At 40.2% G+C, this 15,280-nt stretch overlaps 1 protein-coding gene across 1 annotated transcript; it reads right to left on the bottom strand.

The window, feature by feature from the left end:
* Positions 1-1,944: 1,944 nt before the first annotated feature.
* Positions 1,945-15,280, bottom strand: ucp1 (uncoupling protein 1). The gene is made up of 7 exons (XM_062996238.1): positions 15,177-15,280; positions 11,164-11,297; positions 9,874-10,081; positions 9,271-9,468; positions 8,984-9,085; positions 3,946-4,126; positions 1,945-2,639 (listed from the first exon to the last, which is right to left on the bottom strand). Exons 2-7 carry the CDS (start codon positions 11,287-11,289, stop codon positions 2,528-2,530), a joined length of 927 nt encoding a protein of 308 aa, XP_062852308.1. The 5' UTR covers positions 11,290-11,297; positions 15,177-15,280; the 3' UTR covers positions 1,945-2,527.

The raw sequence follows: 15,280 nt of genomic DNA, 5'->3' as shown, positions 1-15,280 counted from the left end.
AAGCTTTCTTGTCTTAGGTTTGCTTTTTAGTTTTACACAGGAGATAAAAAAAACACACTTTTAAAAACTAAATTAAAGGCACCCAGGTGGCGCAGCGGGATATTCCGCTGACGCACCAGCACCGAGTTTCTGAACTCCCGGTTTCGAGGCTCGGGGTTGCCACCGGTTGGCTGGGTGCCATCTGGCGGGCATAATTGGCAGTGCCTGCAGCAGATACTAATTGGCCACCGTATCTGCAGGGTGGGGACCGGACTATATGTGGGTGGGTGGGTCTTCATACGCAGTGTAAGGACCCTGATTGGCAGAAGGGACGCACGGATGAGAAGAGAAGGGCTGTACACGTGTAAAGAAGGCGTGGGCTAAATTAAAACACATAACATTTGTTGCATTTAGCAGACTTTTGCTTTTATCCAAAGCAACTTACAATTATCACTGAATACAATTTAATTAATTGAGGAATAAGGGCCTTGCTCAGGGGCCCAACAGTGGCAACTTGGCGAATGTGGGGCTTTAACCAGCAACCCTAAGATTACTGGTCCAGTACTCTAACCGCTGTGTTACCGCTGTCCTGAGCTGTTCGGCCACTGTTAATTAAGACCAGTAATAGTGTTCAGTCACAACCCTGAGACCTCCAGAGTCAACAGCTTTTTGCAGCATCAGGTTGTAAGTTTTTCCTGGTCTTAAAAATGATTCATTTAAAGATGTAATTGACATCAGTTTGTAATTGGTACAGGGGTTCATTGGTTAACCTGTATTTTTAAATCCTTCATAAACTTCCATTTAATATTCATCATCTACTTAATCTTTTAGGAACGTGACGGGTTTGGTTCACTTAATAGCCAATAGCACCACTGACATTCAAATTGGTTCTCAGTGGTGGTTGGCTTTTTCCTATGCCACAGTAATGCCTGCTCATGTGAATATATCAGCTATTAATGAATGCAGTGCTGTCTGAGGAATTGGAGATCACAATTTTTGGCTTAGGCTTGCACCATTGCCCTTTACGCACTGAAATCCCTCCAGATTCCTTGAATCATTTAATGAAATTATGCACTGTAGAGGAGAAAATATGTGAATCCCTTCCAATATTTCTTTGAGGTACATTGTTTTTAAACATTTAAATGATTTTCTCACGTGTTGATAAACATGGATACTGCTTTTGTACCAAATCATGATTACACATTATCATATGTTGACATTTGATAATTTCCTCCCACAGTCCAAATACGTCCAAGTGAGGTGAACTGGAGATACTAAATTGTCACTGTGTTTGACATTAAATATTGAACCATCTTGTGTAACCAGTAATTACCCACCCTGTCATTAATGTAACCAAAGTGTGTAAAACATGAAGTTAAAATCCTAATAAATAAATTCTACTCCCCTAATCTAGTCGTGTCGAATTACCCTGATTGCGTCCTCTATACTGATTCAACCCTTCACTGCTGACTGAGGACGCTCCCTCCGGCACGTACAGTCAGTACAGCCTGCATTTTTCACCTGCACGAGTCGAGTTCATACACTGACGGGCACTGTGTACGGAGGGCCACGCCTCCATTAGCATTATTCCTCAGCCCTGTGCAGGCGCCGCAGTTGCACCAGTTATGAGGACCCATGATCCGGCTTTTTTACCCTCTAACCCTGAACAACAGCCAATCGTTGTTCATGCAGCCGCCCAGCCCAGTAGGAAGGCAGAGCTGAGATTCAATACGATGTATTGGAGACCCCAACCCTGGTGCGCTAGTGTACTTTTTTACGGCTGCACCAACTGAGCGGCCTCATTTTTTTTAATTTTTATACCTCATTCATAGCCCTAAATTGTCCATGTCAGAACTGTTTGTAAAATGTGTTGCAGGAATTGATGTATATTAACAATTAAAATGAAGTTGACCAGATAAACATGAAATATCTTGCATTTATACGTTCTGCAATGAAATAACAAAGTGAAAGTAAGAAACTGCAGGTTTTTATTTGCATTTTCCTTACTGTCCCCATACTGTATATAAAAGTGTTCCAATCATTCATGTTCTAATCATTCAATCACAAAAATAGAAAAACACATCCTACAACCTTCCAGCATTCTAGTGGTCACTCAGTACAGTAAATATACAGCGAACAAAGATGTTAATAAAAATACATGAGGAATTCCTTTTTGAACAAAGGATTAATTCGTCTTACATAACAAATTTACAAAAAATAAAGGCAGCTTACAGTGGCTGTTGTGTAAAAGAATGCACTGTTTATATTAGAAGGGAAGGTTCAGAACGAACTTCACCACCTGCCAACTACAGCTAACAGCCACCGGTTATACCAGAATACACTTGACTTGTACCTGATGAAGCATTATAAACCTGAGAAATGATCGTAATTACCATGGTATAAATATATACTGCTCTTGCATTCTGTTTCAGAATACTAAAGCTCAGCGTGCGTTTTCTCTTTCTCATCCATTCTGCATCTACTTCTTCAACTGGTTTAACTTTGAGTCCATATATTAAAACAGATGCACAGTTTTTCTCAGATTATTTTATATTCCTTCTACTTTGTTCCTGGAGACCATCATCGCTCTCTTCAGCTGCTCAAACGACACGAACATGACGACGTTCCAAGAGCCCAGCCTCAGAAATGATGGTACGAATCTACAGAGAGATGAAGACATACATACAATGTGAATACATGACTGGTCAATTAAAAAAATATAACATGTCACTCAGGCCAAGGTTTACAGTCAGCTCAAGGGTTATTGGCACCCTGCGTAAAAATGAGTTAAAGTTGTTAAATTTTCTCCCCCCCAACCTAGTCGTGTCCAATTACCCTCATTGCATCCTTTACACTGATTCGACCCTTCACCGCTGACTGAGGACGCCTCTCAACTGACATACGCCCCCTCCGGCACGTACAGTCAGTACAGCCTGCATTTTTCACCTGCACGAGTCAAGTTCATACACTGACGGGCACTGTGTATGGAGGGCCACACCCCCATAAGCATTATTCCTCAGCCCTGTGCAGGCACCATCAGTCAGCCAGCAGAGCTGAGATTCGATACGATGTATTTGAAAACCCAACTCTGGTGTGCTAGCGTACTTTTTACCCCTGTGCCACCTGAGCGACCACCATGACATGATTTTTATTTTTTTTAAACAAATATTTTACAAACAAAAGTATGGCGTCTACATGGAACAAGGAACAAGTGATGAGAGGTGCAGCAAGGATTTTCCAGAGGATTCAGGATTGGTGGAAAGACCATAGCAATCTCAGGTATTCTGATTACATTGTGTTATTGTTGACATCACCAGAAGAACTACAGGAACAGGTGTGTCAAATCAAGAAGGTAGCAAAGGAATATCACATGCTGATTAATGCAGCAAAAAATCTAAGTGGTGATGAACAAGTAGTAGAGATTATAGTAGAAGGTAGAAGATTGGAACAAGTGGACTCCTTATATTTGGGAAGTAGAGTGCTGGTGAAGTGAAGAATGGTGATGGGCATGGTGGTGATGGTCAAATTTATAAAGACATGAAAAAATAAGTGTAAGAATTTGCACCATCATTAAGCTATGATTGATGGAAGCCTTTATCTGGCCAGTAGCCACATATGAATGTAAAGCCTGGACACAGTGCATCAGAATCTCATGGAGGAAGATGACAACCACTGAGCAACAACAGAAAAGGAGCCACTGAACCACATTAAGTTCCGCAATTTACGTTAGTTTGGGCGTGATAAGGTGCCACATGACAACATTGAGGGCAGCATTAAGAAGATGGAAGGCTTGGGGAAGGCTCAGAAGTCGAGGCTAGTCTGCTACAGGTGAGCCATTTGTGTAGCCAACCATTCCAAACCGTTCATTCACATCTACATGATTAACTAAAAATGTGTAAAGGTGATTTCAGTTACTAAAAGATGTGTCTGTTGACTGTTTGTTAACTGTGTTAGAGTTTTATTTACCCTTTGTAAAAGGCAGTGGGCCCTTCTTTGGTCATCATTGTCCAGGCACAGTTAACGGCACTTCTGTACTGTCCAGGTGGAGAGTTCATGTAGCGAGTCTTGACCACGTCCACTGGAGAGGCGATCACAGTGGTGATAAAACCAGCACCAAACGCAGAGAGGAAATGGCACGGCAGGTTGTCTGGAAACAATATTAAACAATAAAGGTAAGGTCACTCTTTCTATAATACTCAAGTACTGTAATATGCATTTTTTACATAAATGAACAAATTATGTGCAATACAACACACATACACTGGTAAATGGATAAACGTACTAAAAGCCAGAAAAAATCTAACAGGCACCATTTAACATTAAAACCACCTCCTTGTTTCTACACTCACTGTCCATTTATATCAGCTCCACTTACCATATAGAAGCACTTTGTAGTTCTACAATTACTGACTGTAGTCCATCTGTTTCTCAGCAGGCTTTGTTAGCCCCCTTTAATGCTGTTTTTTAATGGTCAGGACTCTCCCAGGACCACCACAGAGCAGGTATTATTTAGGTGGTGGATCATTCTCAGCACTGCAGTGACACTGACATGGTGGTGGTGTGTTAGTGTGTGTTGTGTTGGTATGAGTGGGTCAGACACAGCAGCGCTGATGGAGTTTTTTTACACCTTACTGGACTGAGAATAGTCCACCAACCAAAAATATCCAGCCAACAGCGCCCTGTGGGTAGCGTCCTTTGACCACTGATGGTCTAGAAGATGACCAACTCAAACAGCAGCAATAAATGAGCGATCGTCTCTGACTTTACATCTACAAAGTGAACCAACTAGGTAGGAGTGTCTAAAAGAGTGGACAGTGAGTGGACATGGTATTTAAAAACTCCAGCAGCGCTGCTGTGTCTGATCCACTCATACCAGCACAACACACACTAACACACCACCACCATGTCAGTGTCACTGCAGTGCTGAGAATAATCCACCTCCTAGATAATACCTGCTCTGTGGGGGTCCTGTGGGGGTCCTGACCATTGAAGAACAGGGTGAAAGCAGGCTAAAAGGTATGCATAGAAACAGATGGACTACAGTCAGTAATTGTAGAACTACAAAGTGCTTTTATATGTTGTCATGGTGATGGTGAACGCTGGCGCATTTGGCTGCCGCTACCGTTGCCGTATTTTATTTTTATAGTAATTTTCTTTCATTTTCATCTTTTCGCACACTCCTGTGGTCACTAGCCATTCGTGAATTTTTTGGGTCGTGAGAGATACGCTGGTGCGTTTAGATGCCGCTTCTCCCCCGGTGAAACAGTTTGAACAAAAACATTGCACGAAACATTGTACTGGATTTTATGCACTGGATTTGGGATCTTTTTTACTGTGCTTGTGTTGCTGATGCTTCTATGATGTGGAGCGGTGTATCTGGAGCAGTGAGAGTTAGCGGATTAACTGTGTTCTGTGTCCGCTGCTCTGTGTAACATCTGCTATTGTGTCTAACTCCTTTCTCTGTCAATGTGGATTGTTTTGAATTGCTCCTTTGGCTGCTGGGATTGGATGGCTGGAGTCTCTGCAACTTTTCTGGTCTAGACAACGTCTGCGGTCTCATCATGACGATGGAGTGCTCTTTCAACTTTATGCTCTGGGACATTCACGGTATAAACCTCCAACATCTTTACTGCTCCACCGCGACCTTGGTATTTTGCAAAGGCCTAAATATTCCCACCGAGCCTCAGGTCGGACTTTTGTTTACCAACAGCATGCTAACAGCAACATTCCCTCACTCTGGTCACTGCAACGCCGTGAGGTTGCGATGGTGATGCTAGGCTCCTCCCACCAGAAGTACGGAAATCTCATCTGCAGCAGCGTTCAAAACCCTCAAAACATCTTTTCCAGCTGACTCAGAACTGTGCCACATGTTTGGTGTTTCCTATGTTTGTAAATGTGTATTTTATTTATTTTGCTTAGTAAATGTGTATTTTATTTATTTTGGTTAGATTTTCTATATTTTTATTGTACAGCGTCCTTGGGTGTCATGAAAGGCGCTTTTCAAATAAAATTTTTATTATTATTATTATTATATGGTAAGTAGAGCTGATAAAATGGACAGTGAGTGTAGAAACAAGGAGGTGGCCATAATGTTATGGCTGATTGGTGTATATGCCACTCATATGGTGCAGATTATGCTAGTCCACTGCTTCTGAAATCCAGTTCCAACCCCCAGAGTTGCAATGTTTAATAGAACTGTTTTTAACTGATTAGATAACACAGATGTGCTATTAGCTGTTTCATAGCCTCCTTACACCTTTGACCCTGTCCTGTCAGCGTTCCATATCTAGCAACGCCTGGCACACACTCAATTATTTCAAAGAACATCAGCGCCTGGTGAAGGGATACGTACTGTTCAACAACAACAAGCTCTTATGAACTTTGATTTACATCACAGGGCAATTCAAACAGTACAGATGTGCTATTTGAACTCGATTTATATTGACTTGGTGCATGTCTGCACATGTTTTGCTTCATTGAGATGTACAGTATATCTAATCATGTGAACTTTCATTACACCAGTGTGTACCATTCACGTTCATTCAGCTTCTTCATTATTGATCTTCTTTAATTAATGCCCACCCTTATATACACTGATTAGACATAACATTATGACCACCTCCTTGTTTCTACACTCACTGTCCATTTTATCAGCTCTGCTTACCATATAGAAGCACTTTGTAGTTCTACAATTACTGACTGTAGTCCATCTATTTCTCTACATACCTTTTAAACCTGCTTTCACCCTGTTCTTTAATGATCAGGACTCTCCCAGGAACACTACAGAGCAGGTATTATTTAGGTGGTGGATGATTCTCAGCACTGCAGTGACACTGACATGGTGGTGGTGTGTTAGTGTGTGTTGTGCTGGTTTTAGGGGGTCAGACACAGCAGCGCTGCTGGAGATTTTAAACTCACTGTCCACTCTATTAAACACTTATACCTAGTTTGTCCACCTTGTAGATGTAAAGTCAAAGACGATCGCTCATCTATTGCTGCTGTTTGAGTCGGTCATCTTCTAGACCTTCATCAGTGGTCACAGGACGCTGCCCACGGGGCGCAGTTGGCTGGATATATTTTTGGTTGGTGGACTATTCTCAGTCCAGCAGTGACAGTGAGGTGTTTAAAAACTCCATCAGTGCTGCTGTGTCTTATTCACTCATACCAGCACAACACACACTAACACACAATTACCATGTCAGTGTCACTGCAGTGCTGAGAATGATTAAAGATGCCCATATTTCGGGCAGCATGGTGCCGCAATAGGTAGCACTGTCGCTTCACAGCAAAAAGGGTCTGGGTTCGATTCTCCAGGGGTTCTTTCTGTAGAGTTTGCATGGTCTACCTGTGCGGGTTTTCTTAGGCGGCACCAGTTTTTCTCCCACAAGTCCGAAGATGTGCAGTCAGACCAACTGGAGCTACTAAAAGTGTGTGTGTGTGTGTGTGTGTTTTCTGTCTCTCACCCAATTAATCTGACCCACCGTGACACTGACCAGGGTGAAGCAATGGTAAAACAGATAATGACTGAATGAAAGCTGATATTTGATTGGGTGCCAATCTTAGTTCTTCAATCATACCATAACATGTCATCAATATATTACATGTACAATATAAGTACTAAAACCTATAGTATGAAGTCTTAATTACAAAGGTTATCTTGTATGTGGAATAGTGTTTACACAGACAGTGTCGTTCCACTATCCCAGTATCTCATGAATGAAGCAATCAGTCATGTGGGTTGGAAGATTTTGATGTTAAGACATTTCTTATCACTAGACAGGTTACAAATAGGGTGTGTGTGTGTTTGACCAATCAGTGTTAATGTTAAACTGAGTGTGTTGCAGATAGTGGTCTAGTAAACCGGCCTAATCTGGAAACACGAGCTTTGTTCTGTGTTCAACAAGATCTAATCTCAGATTAATACAAAAATGCTTTAAAGTAAAAGTTAAACCCCCCAAAAAACACTGATAATAAACTAAGCACCATGTCTACACTTACTATTAGCATTGTTAACCAGGTCTGGATATTGTCTTTTGAGTAATTGCACTTATTGGCCACTTTATTAGGAACATCTGTACATCCCTTTAATATAATAATACAGTCTGTTTACATTCATGATTGATGAACTTCAGAATGGGAAAAATATGACCATAGTATACTTGTTGGTACCACAGTGACTAGTTTGAGTATATCAAAAACTTTTAGTTTACGCAGAATTAGGCAAAATAAAAAATACTATGCTATGAGTGGCAGTTCTGTAAGCACAAATGTCTTGTTTATGGGTCAGAGAATAGATTTGAGGCTACAGTTACTCAAATACTTTTTACAGTCACGGTAGACAGGAATGCATCACCTGATAAATGGCGCAACTAAATGGACAGTTAGAGACTAAAACTGTTGCCTGATCTGATAAATCTTGACTTTTGTTGCATTCTGCAAAGGTTAGGGTTTAAACAAGGTGTAAATCTGAGCTTCCGTGCCCCCTCTGTCGGCCAGCACAAGGAGACGTGACTCTTAAAATGACTCAAATTCATTCAGCCGCATTGCAATTAATCCAAAAGCTTGTTGGACATTCTATTTTAAAACCAGGATCATTAATAAGGGGTTCTTTCCATATGCAGATTTAACAACCTCTACATTTCATTGAAGGCTTTTCACACGATTTTGTGGTCTATTTTGTTTACACAGACATGATTGGCTAGGTCTGAGTGGGAAGGGGAGTTGGCCGAGGCCCTGTGATGCATTGGTGCCCTGTCTAAGGTGTTCCTGCCTTGCACCCAGGGTTTTCTGGTGGAACTGGCCACAACCCTGACCAAGATAATGCTGTTGATGAAAATTAAATAAAATGATGACATTTTATAAATCTGTTATCAATGTGTATGGCGGAAATATAAATTCAGCACCTACTTCTGCTAGTAACTTATGTAATAATATGAGATATGTGAAAATATGGCGAAGGTTTTTATTTAGTGGTTACAGGGTTGATTTAATTCTGTACACATACCTGACATCAGCTTGTGTCTAAGAATGGCTTCTTTGATTAGATCATAAGACACCAACTCTGTGCAGTTGACCAAGGCATTCCTGGTGATGTTGGGTAACGTTCCTGAAAAATGATAAATGTATTCATTTATAAGCATCTGTCAAACTTTTCACTCCTAGTAAAAAAACATGGTGTAAAATCAACAAACAATAATTACTGTAACTATTGTCATCTCATGACTTTTTTAATGGTCCCAAACTCGATTTGATTCTCTTCCACAATTCCTCACTACAGATACGATCACAGACCTTTCCAGAGCCCTCTGAGTCCTTCGTGGTGGAAGATCTGTCTGTATGCTTGCATGGTGCCGTTATAGCGACGAGCGACTCCCTGCAGGTTCATCTGCGCCTGGAATCGCACCTTTACCACATCTGTGGGCTGTGCCATCGAAACAGCCATCGCCCCGGTGGTGCAGCCAGCCAGGATCCTGATACCAACATTGGGGTCTGTGGAGGACAAATAGTGGTTTAGGTAAAACTAGAGACAAATATCTGTTTGATATATACTATATCAAAAAGTCACACACACACACACACTTGTAAGGGACACAGTGCAAATTGTTGAAACATTATATTAAAACTAAATGAATTATGAATACATAAATAAATACATGTTTATAGAGAAAATGTAAATATTACAGAACATTTTATTCACTCATCTTAATGAATTGCTTAATACCTATCTGGGATGTGGTGGGTCTAAATTCAACCAGAAACTTTAAAAGCAAGATGTGAATACATCCTGGACAGGGTACCAATCCATCGCAAGGCAACCCACATTCACACAATCACTCACTTATACCTTTTTAATTACAACTATATATCACAACTAAGTGCCACTCTTCGACTCACTGTCTTTGCCTCCTGTGTAGAAGCTCTTGACGTTGTCGTACAGGCCGATTCGTATGGAGGCGAAGGCCATCTGTCTGTGCAGGCCGGCTACCAGTCCATTATAAAGCGAGCGTGGTCCTTCCGTCCTCACCATGGTGCTGATGGTCCCAAACACACCACGGTACCGTATGTCTTTAGCAGCCCCCACTGTCATCTTCTCACCCTGAATCTGAACACATGATAGAAAACACAAATCAGGAGAACAGATGAGATTTGATCTGATGTCCTGCTGGTATTTGCTAAATATCGAGCAAACTGTAAATACAGGCTTTGAATAGAACACAGGACTCGCAGCAGGTAGTTTTTGGGATTTCTATTATTTTTGTGACTGTTCTTTTCGTGACAAAGATGCTGCAAATCTACCGGAACACGCACCTTTAAAAAATTCAAAAGACTGCTCTCATGGGGGTCAGCGGCATAATACTCTCACTCACCATTGCAGAGTGCTCAAGCTGAGAGGTTCAAATCTCAGCAGTGCTGCCAACCTGGCTGGACATGTCGTGGAGGGGAGATGTGTCTCGGGGAGGGAATAGCACTGTTGCATCACAGCAGGAATGGCCTAGGTAAAATCCCCTGCTGGGTGGCCAGGATCCTTTTTGTGTGAATTTTGCATGTTCTCCCTTTGTCCAGGCAGTCAGGTTCATTCATGCTGTGTGTCTGTGTGTTTGCAAATGTGTGTTTATGTGTGTGTGTTTGCCCTTTGACGGACTGGCGACCTCTCTCAGTATTTCCCGCCCTTATCCCAATGAATCTTACCCACTGTGACCCTAACCAGGATAAAGCGGTGGTAAAACAGACAATGAATAAATTAATGTGTTTAATTTACACAGTTGGGTATTTACATTTATGGCATTTAGCAGACGCTTTTATACAATGCAACTCACAGTATAAGCAATTGAGGGTAAAGGGAGTGGTGGGGTTTGAACCAGCAACCTTCTGCTTACTGGTCCGTACCTTAACCACTAGACTACAACTGCCCTATTATGGTCTATTACGCCAGTCGGTACAGGTGCGAATCTCAGTGGTGCTATCAGCTGGCCGTGTGTCTACATAGACATGAAGTAGGCTATGTCTAAGTGAGATGGCCAGTCCTTCTATGGGCACTCTTGCCTTGTGCCCAGTGTTTCCAGTAGAACCAAGCCCACTGCAGCCCTGACCAGGATAAAGCAGTTGATACAAATGAAAAAAGAAGAAATGTACTCAAGCAGTGGTGGATACAAATACTGTAACAGGATAAATGTGTTGGTTTACCTGTAATCTGACTTTAGCTGTGTCCAGAGGGAAGGTAACCAGGTCGGCTATACAGGCAGCAGTACCAGCACTTAGCACCTTCACTCCCAGAGGAGGAGGAACCTCAGAGGGCTTCAGTCCCACCATGATCACAGCTGTACAAAGAAACAGGAAGAGGGATTAGTACCCCTTTACACTCAGGTTTAAAGTCTAATTCTGTTTGTACATAACAATCTTAAACTCTTTTTTGTTTTGCTCATTAAACATTTACCTGTTTAATGGAGCATTAAACGAGGGTTCTTCAAAAAGTTTTCTCACTTTTTTAAAACTATATTAAAGATTTCAAAAACAAATGGCATCACTTTTCTACACAGTCACCTTCTGATACATTTTTCCAGCAGCGTACCAACTTTATAATGCCATCAGCAAAAAATGTTGTAGCGTGTAGCCACTGATGCAGCGCTGCTTTCACATCATCATCATCACATGAAAATCTTCTTCCCCTTAAAGCTTCTTTCCCAAAAGGTGAAAATCAGATGGAGCTAAATCCGAACTATAAGCTCTCTCAGTCTCTCAGACAAGACCAATTACAACTCCTCCCACCCTCACTGTTTGGAGACTTTTTGAAGATCCCTCGTATTTAGTTAATACAAGTCTAAATCCTTATTTTGGCCACAAAGTTCGTTTGCATCTCAAAACTGTGTTAAAATGTATACATTAATAAAAAATATATAGAAATACACACACTACATAATATGCCCAAAATAGTATGTGAAGTCTATAACCCACACAGTTATAAACTTTAGGTGTTTCAGCCACTCCCACTGCTGACTAAAAGTCAAAATTCTAGTCTAAAAATCAATTTTATAAAATATAACTGCCTTCAACTTTGTGGCAACAGTTTGGGAAATAGTTCTTTTCTATATCTATATAACTCTGCTCTGTGCCACCAACAAGTTCCCTAAAGAAATGGTTTTATGAGTTTGATGAGGTGTGAAGGAGCTTCAGTGCCTGCACAGAGCCCTGACCTCAACCCTAATGAACACCTTTAGGATGAATTGAAAGGTTACTTGTCTAAATAATACCTGACCTCGCAAATGCACAATGGCACAAATATACACAAGCTTATACACAAGCAACACCAAAATCTTGTGATAAGCCTTTCCAAAAGACATCTGTAGCGACAGGAGGGGGTGAAGGGATTACATTTTAATGCCTGTATTTTTAAAATAGATAGAATAAAATAGATTTCAAAACCAGGTTCTAGTTCTGTGGCCTCAGACTTTTGGCCATATAGTGAATGTGTATAATTGACTAGATATTTTATACATGGTATGAAATAATAAACAATTCTCATTAAAATAGCATGAATGCATTTAAACAGTGTTAGTTTGTTACTGTATCAAAGTGGTAAGTAGGATAAAACAGTGGATCAGGTGTTACATCCTACTTTCTGACTACTGCATCTCTTACAGTAATTACAGTAATTAAAAATAGTACTTTCAGTGTACTAAGATAAGAAAATAAAAAAGCGCTTTCTAATGGAAGTTTAGAGGCAGTTGTTTACCAGACATTTCTCTCATGGAAATGTGCTAAGATTATTGACTATTATAATCACACATACTTCAAAGATACGGCTGATAAAAGACTAGTATACAACGTTGTAATACTGATATTTTTTAAGGCAACATGATAAGTTAAAAATCTTTGTTAGCAGATTATTTAGAAAATGTTTAAAGTTATTTATCTCAGTTACAAACAAAGTCTGTTTGAAATAATACAGTAAATTCCAACATAGTCATATTTTTCTCAATTCTTGACACAACTGTTCTGCATTATTAATGATTGGTTAATAAATGTAGATGCACACCCTAACAAACAATGTCTGTTTTTATTGTGACTTGTTAGTTTTATTACCTCAGAGTCATTCAGAATACACTGCTGGGCAAAAGAAAATGAGCCAATGACGTGTAGTGAGAATAAGGAGCAGCTTTAGGAGAGCCTAGAGAAATTGAGGTATAGATTAGAGAAAAAGGCAATGAAAGTTAGCAGGAGTAAAAGAGAGTACATGTGCTTAAGTGAGGGAGGGAGGGAGGTGGAAAGGTGCAGTTGTAAGGTAAGGTGGTGAAGGTATGAGTTTAATTACTTGAGGTTGATTTTGCGATTCTCTTTTGGGGGACAAAGCTGGACAAGATTAGAAACGAGTTTATTAAAGGGGCAGAACAGGTAGGATGTTTTGGAGACAAAGTTAGGAAGGGGAGATTAAGATGGTTTGGCAATGTGCCAAAAATAAATGTATGGAAATGCAGTTTTATTTGCAAACTACTTTTTACGCTACTGATTATCAACTCATGCTACAATAAATTTCATTTTGATTTCATTTGAATTCATACACATTCTTTCTCAGCACTAGATGACTAGATAGAGATAGACTAGATAGAGCAGTTAAATTCTCACTAGTTATAATCACTCACACACCACAATGACATTAATGATCTTTTAAACAGCCTAATGAATAAGCTTAAGTTGCTGATTGTGTATTTTAAACCACAAAATAAATAAGGGGTTTGTAAAGAATAATGTGTTCCTAAGATTTAGCCAAAGAAAAAGAAAAGCTGCAAAAATCTTTCAAAATTTAAAGACACACGGTCGAGTACTTCATTAGTTACACCTTGTTAGTACATTTGTATATTCTTTTAGCTGCTCTCATATTTAGGGTTCTCCACAGTGGCACAGTTTTTATGCTGGATGCACTTCCTGAAGCAACCATCCTATTTTTATATGGGATTGGAACCAGCACAGAGAGCTCACTGATAGGTACCCTCAATGGTAGTGAGCTAGCATACTTTATTGCTGCACTGCCTACCATCCAGATACATTTTTTGTATACAATTACTGACTGTAGACCATCTGTTGTTCTGTACATTAGGTCACCCTTGTACCCATCTGGCAGTATAAATGCCCCCCTGACTAGATATTATTTGATAGGTGGACCATTCTCATCACTGCAGATATAATAAAATGGTAATGACATGGTAGTCTGTGTTGTTCTAGTATATTTCTATCAGGTCCAGAAGTGCTGTTGGGATCTGATTTGAAACACCCTAGTGTCAATGATGAGAGGTGAATGTAAAGCCAACAGTGTCCTGCATTTAGAAAGTGTCCACTAATAAAAGATCAGTGGAATATCAAGACACTGTGCATGAAAAAAACAAAACAGCTCTAGTTTGTAAGTGTAGAACTACAACCTGTACTAACAGGGTTTGTGTTGCTAATAGAGAGGCCAGTTTGTTTGTTTATTAAGATTTTATCGTCATGTTTTAAACTTTGGTAACATTCACGACAGAAACGGTAGTTACTGGTTACACAGGTTAATCGGTTCACAAGTTTTAAAGTCAAACACAGTCATGGACAATTTTGTAACTCCAATTCACCTCACTTGCACATCTTTGGACTGTGGGAAGAAACCGGAGCACCCGGAGGAAACCCACGCGGACATGCAAACTCCACACAGAAAGGACCCGGACCACCCCACCTGGGGATTGAACCCAGGACCTTCTTGTTGTGAGGTGACAGTGCTACCCACTGAGCCACCATGCTGTAAAGAGGCCAATAGGTTTAAATCACTCGCACCAGCGCAACACACCATGTTAGTGCCACTGGAGGGCTGAGAATGGTCCACCCCTGCAACATCAATGATCGTTAGAGGTACTATAGGGGGCCTTTGATGGATAAATATATGATGGATAAATTACTTTATATACAGTAAGTTTATTTGTATAATAGATGTAGCTTATAAAATAATCAGTAAATGTACGGACCAGTTAGGTGAACCTAATAAAGTGCTTGGTTTGTGTCTACATCCCTTACAAGTGTATGTAAACTTATTATTTTACCTGTAAAAAAACAGTATACAAAATAAAATACAAATAAAAAATGTCTCATTAAAACAAACTAAAATTAACTTCGGATATCACCTTGCAAACTGTGATGGTAATTCAAAAAAGTGAAAAATCCTGTAAACTGTTACTTACATTTTAATCCAGCTGTGAAATAATCCTGTTTTGTGGAAGGTCTTTAGTTTTTGGTTTATTTTTCTGAAAGAAAGAGGCATCTTTCAGTCTTTAAATAATATAGC

The sequence above is a fragment of the Trichomycterus rosablanca genome, chromosome 5 (genome assembly GCF_030014385.1).
Source record: "Trichomycterus rosablanca isolate fTriRos1 chromosome 5, fTriRos1.hap1, whole genome shotgun sequence".
Classification (NCBI taxonomy): Eukaryota; Metazoa; Chordata; class Actinopteri; order Siluriformes; family Trichomycteridae; genus Trichomycterus; species Trichomycterus rosablanca.
This window is presented reverse-complemented; position numbering and strand designations above follow the sequence as displayed.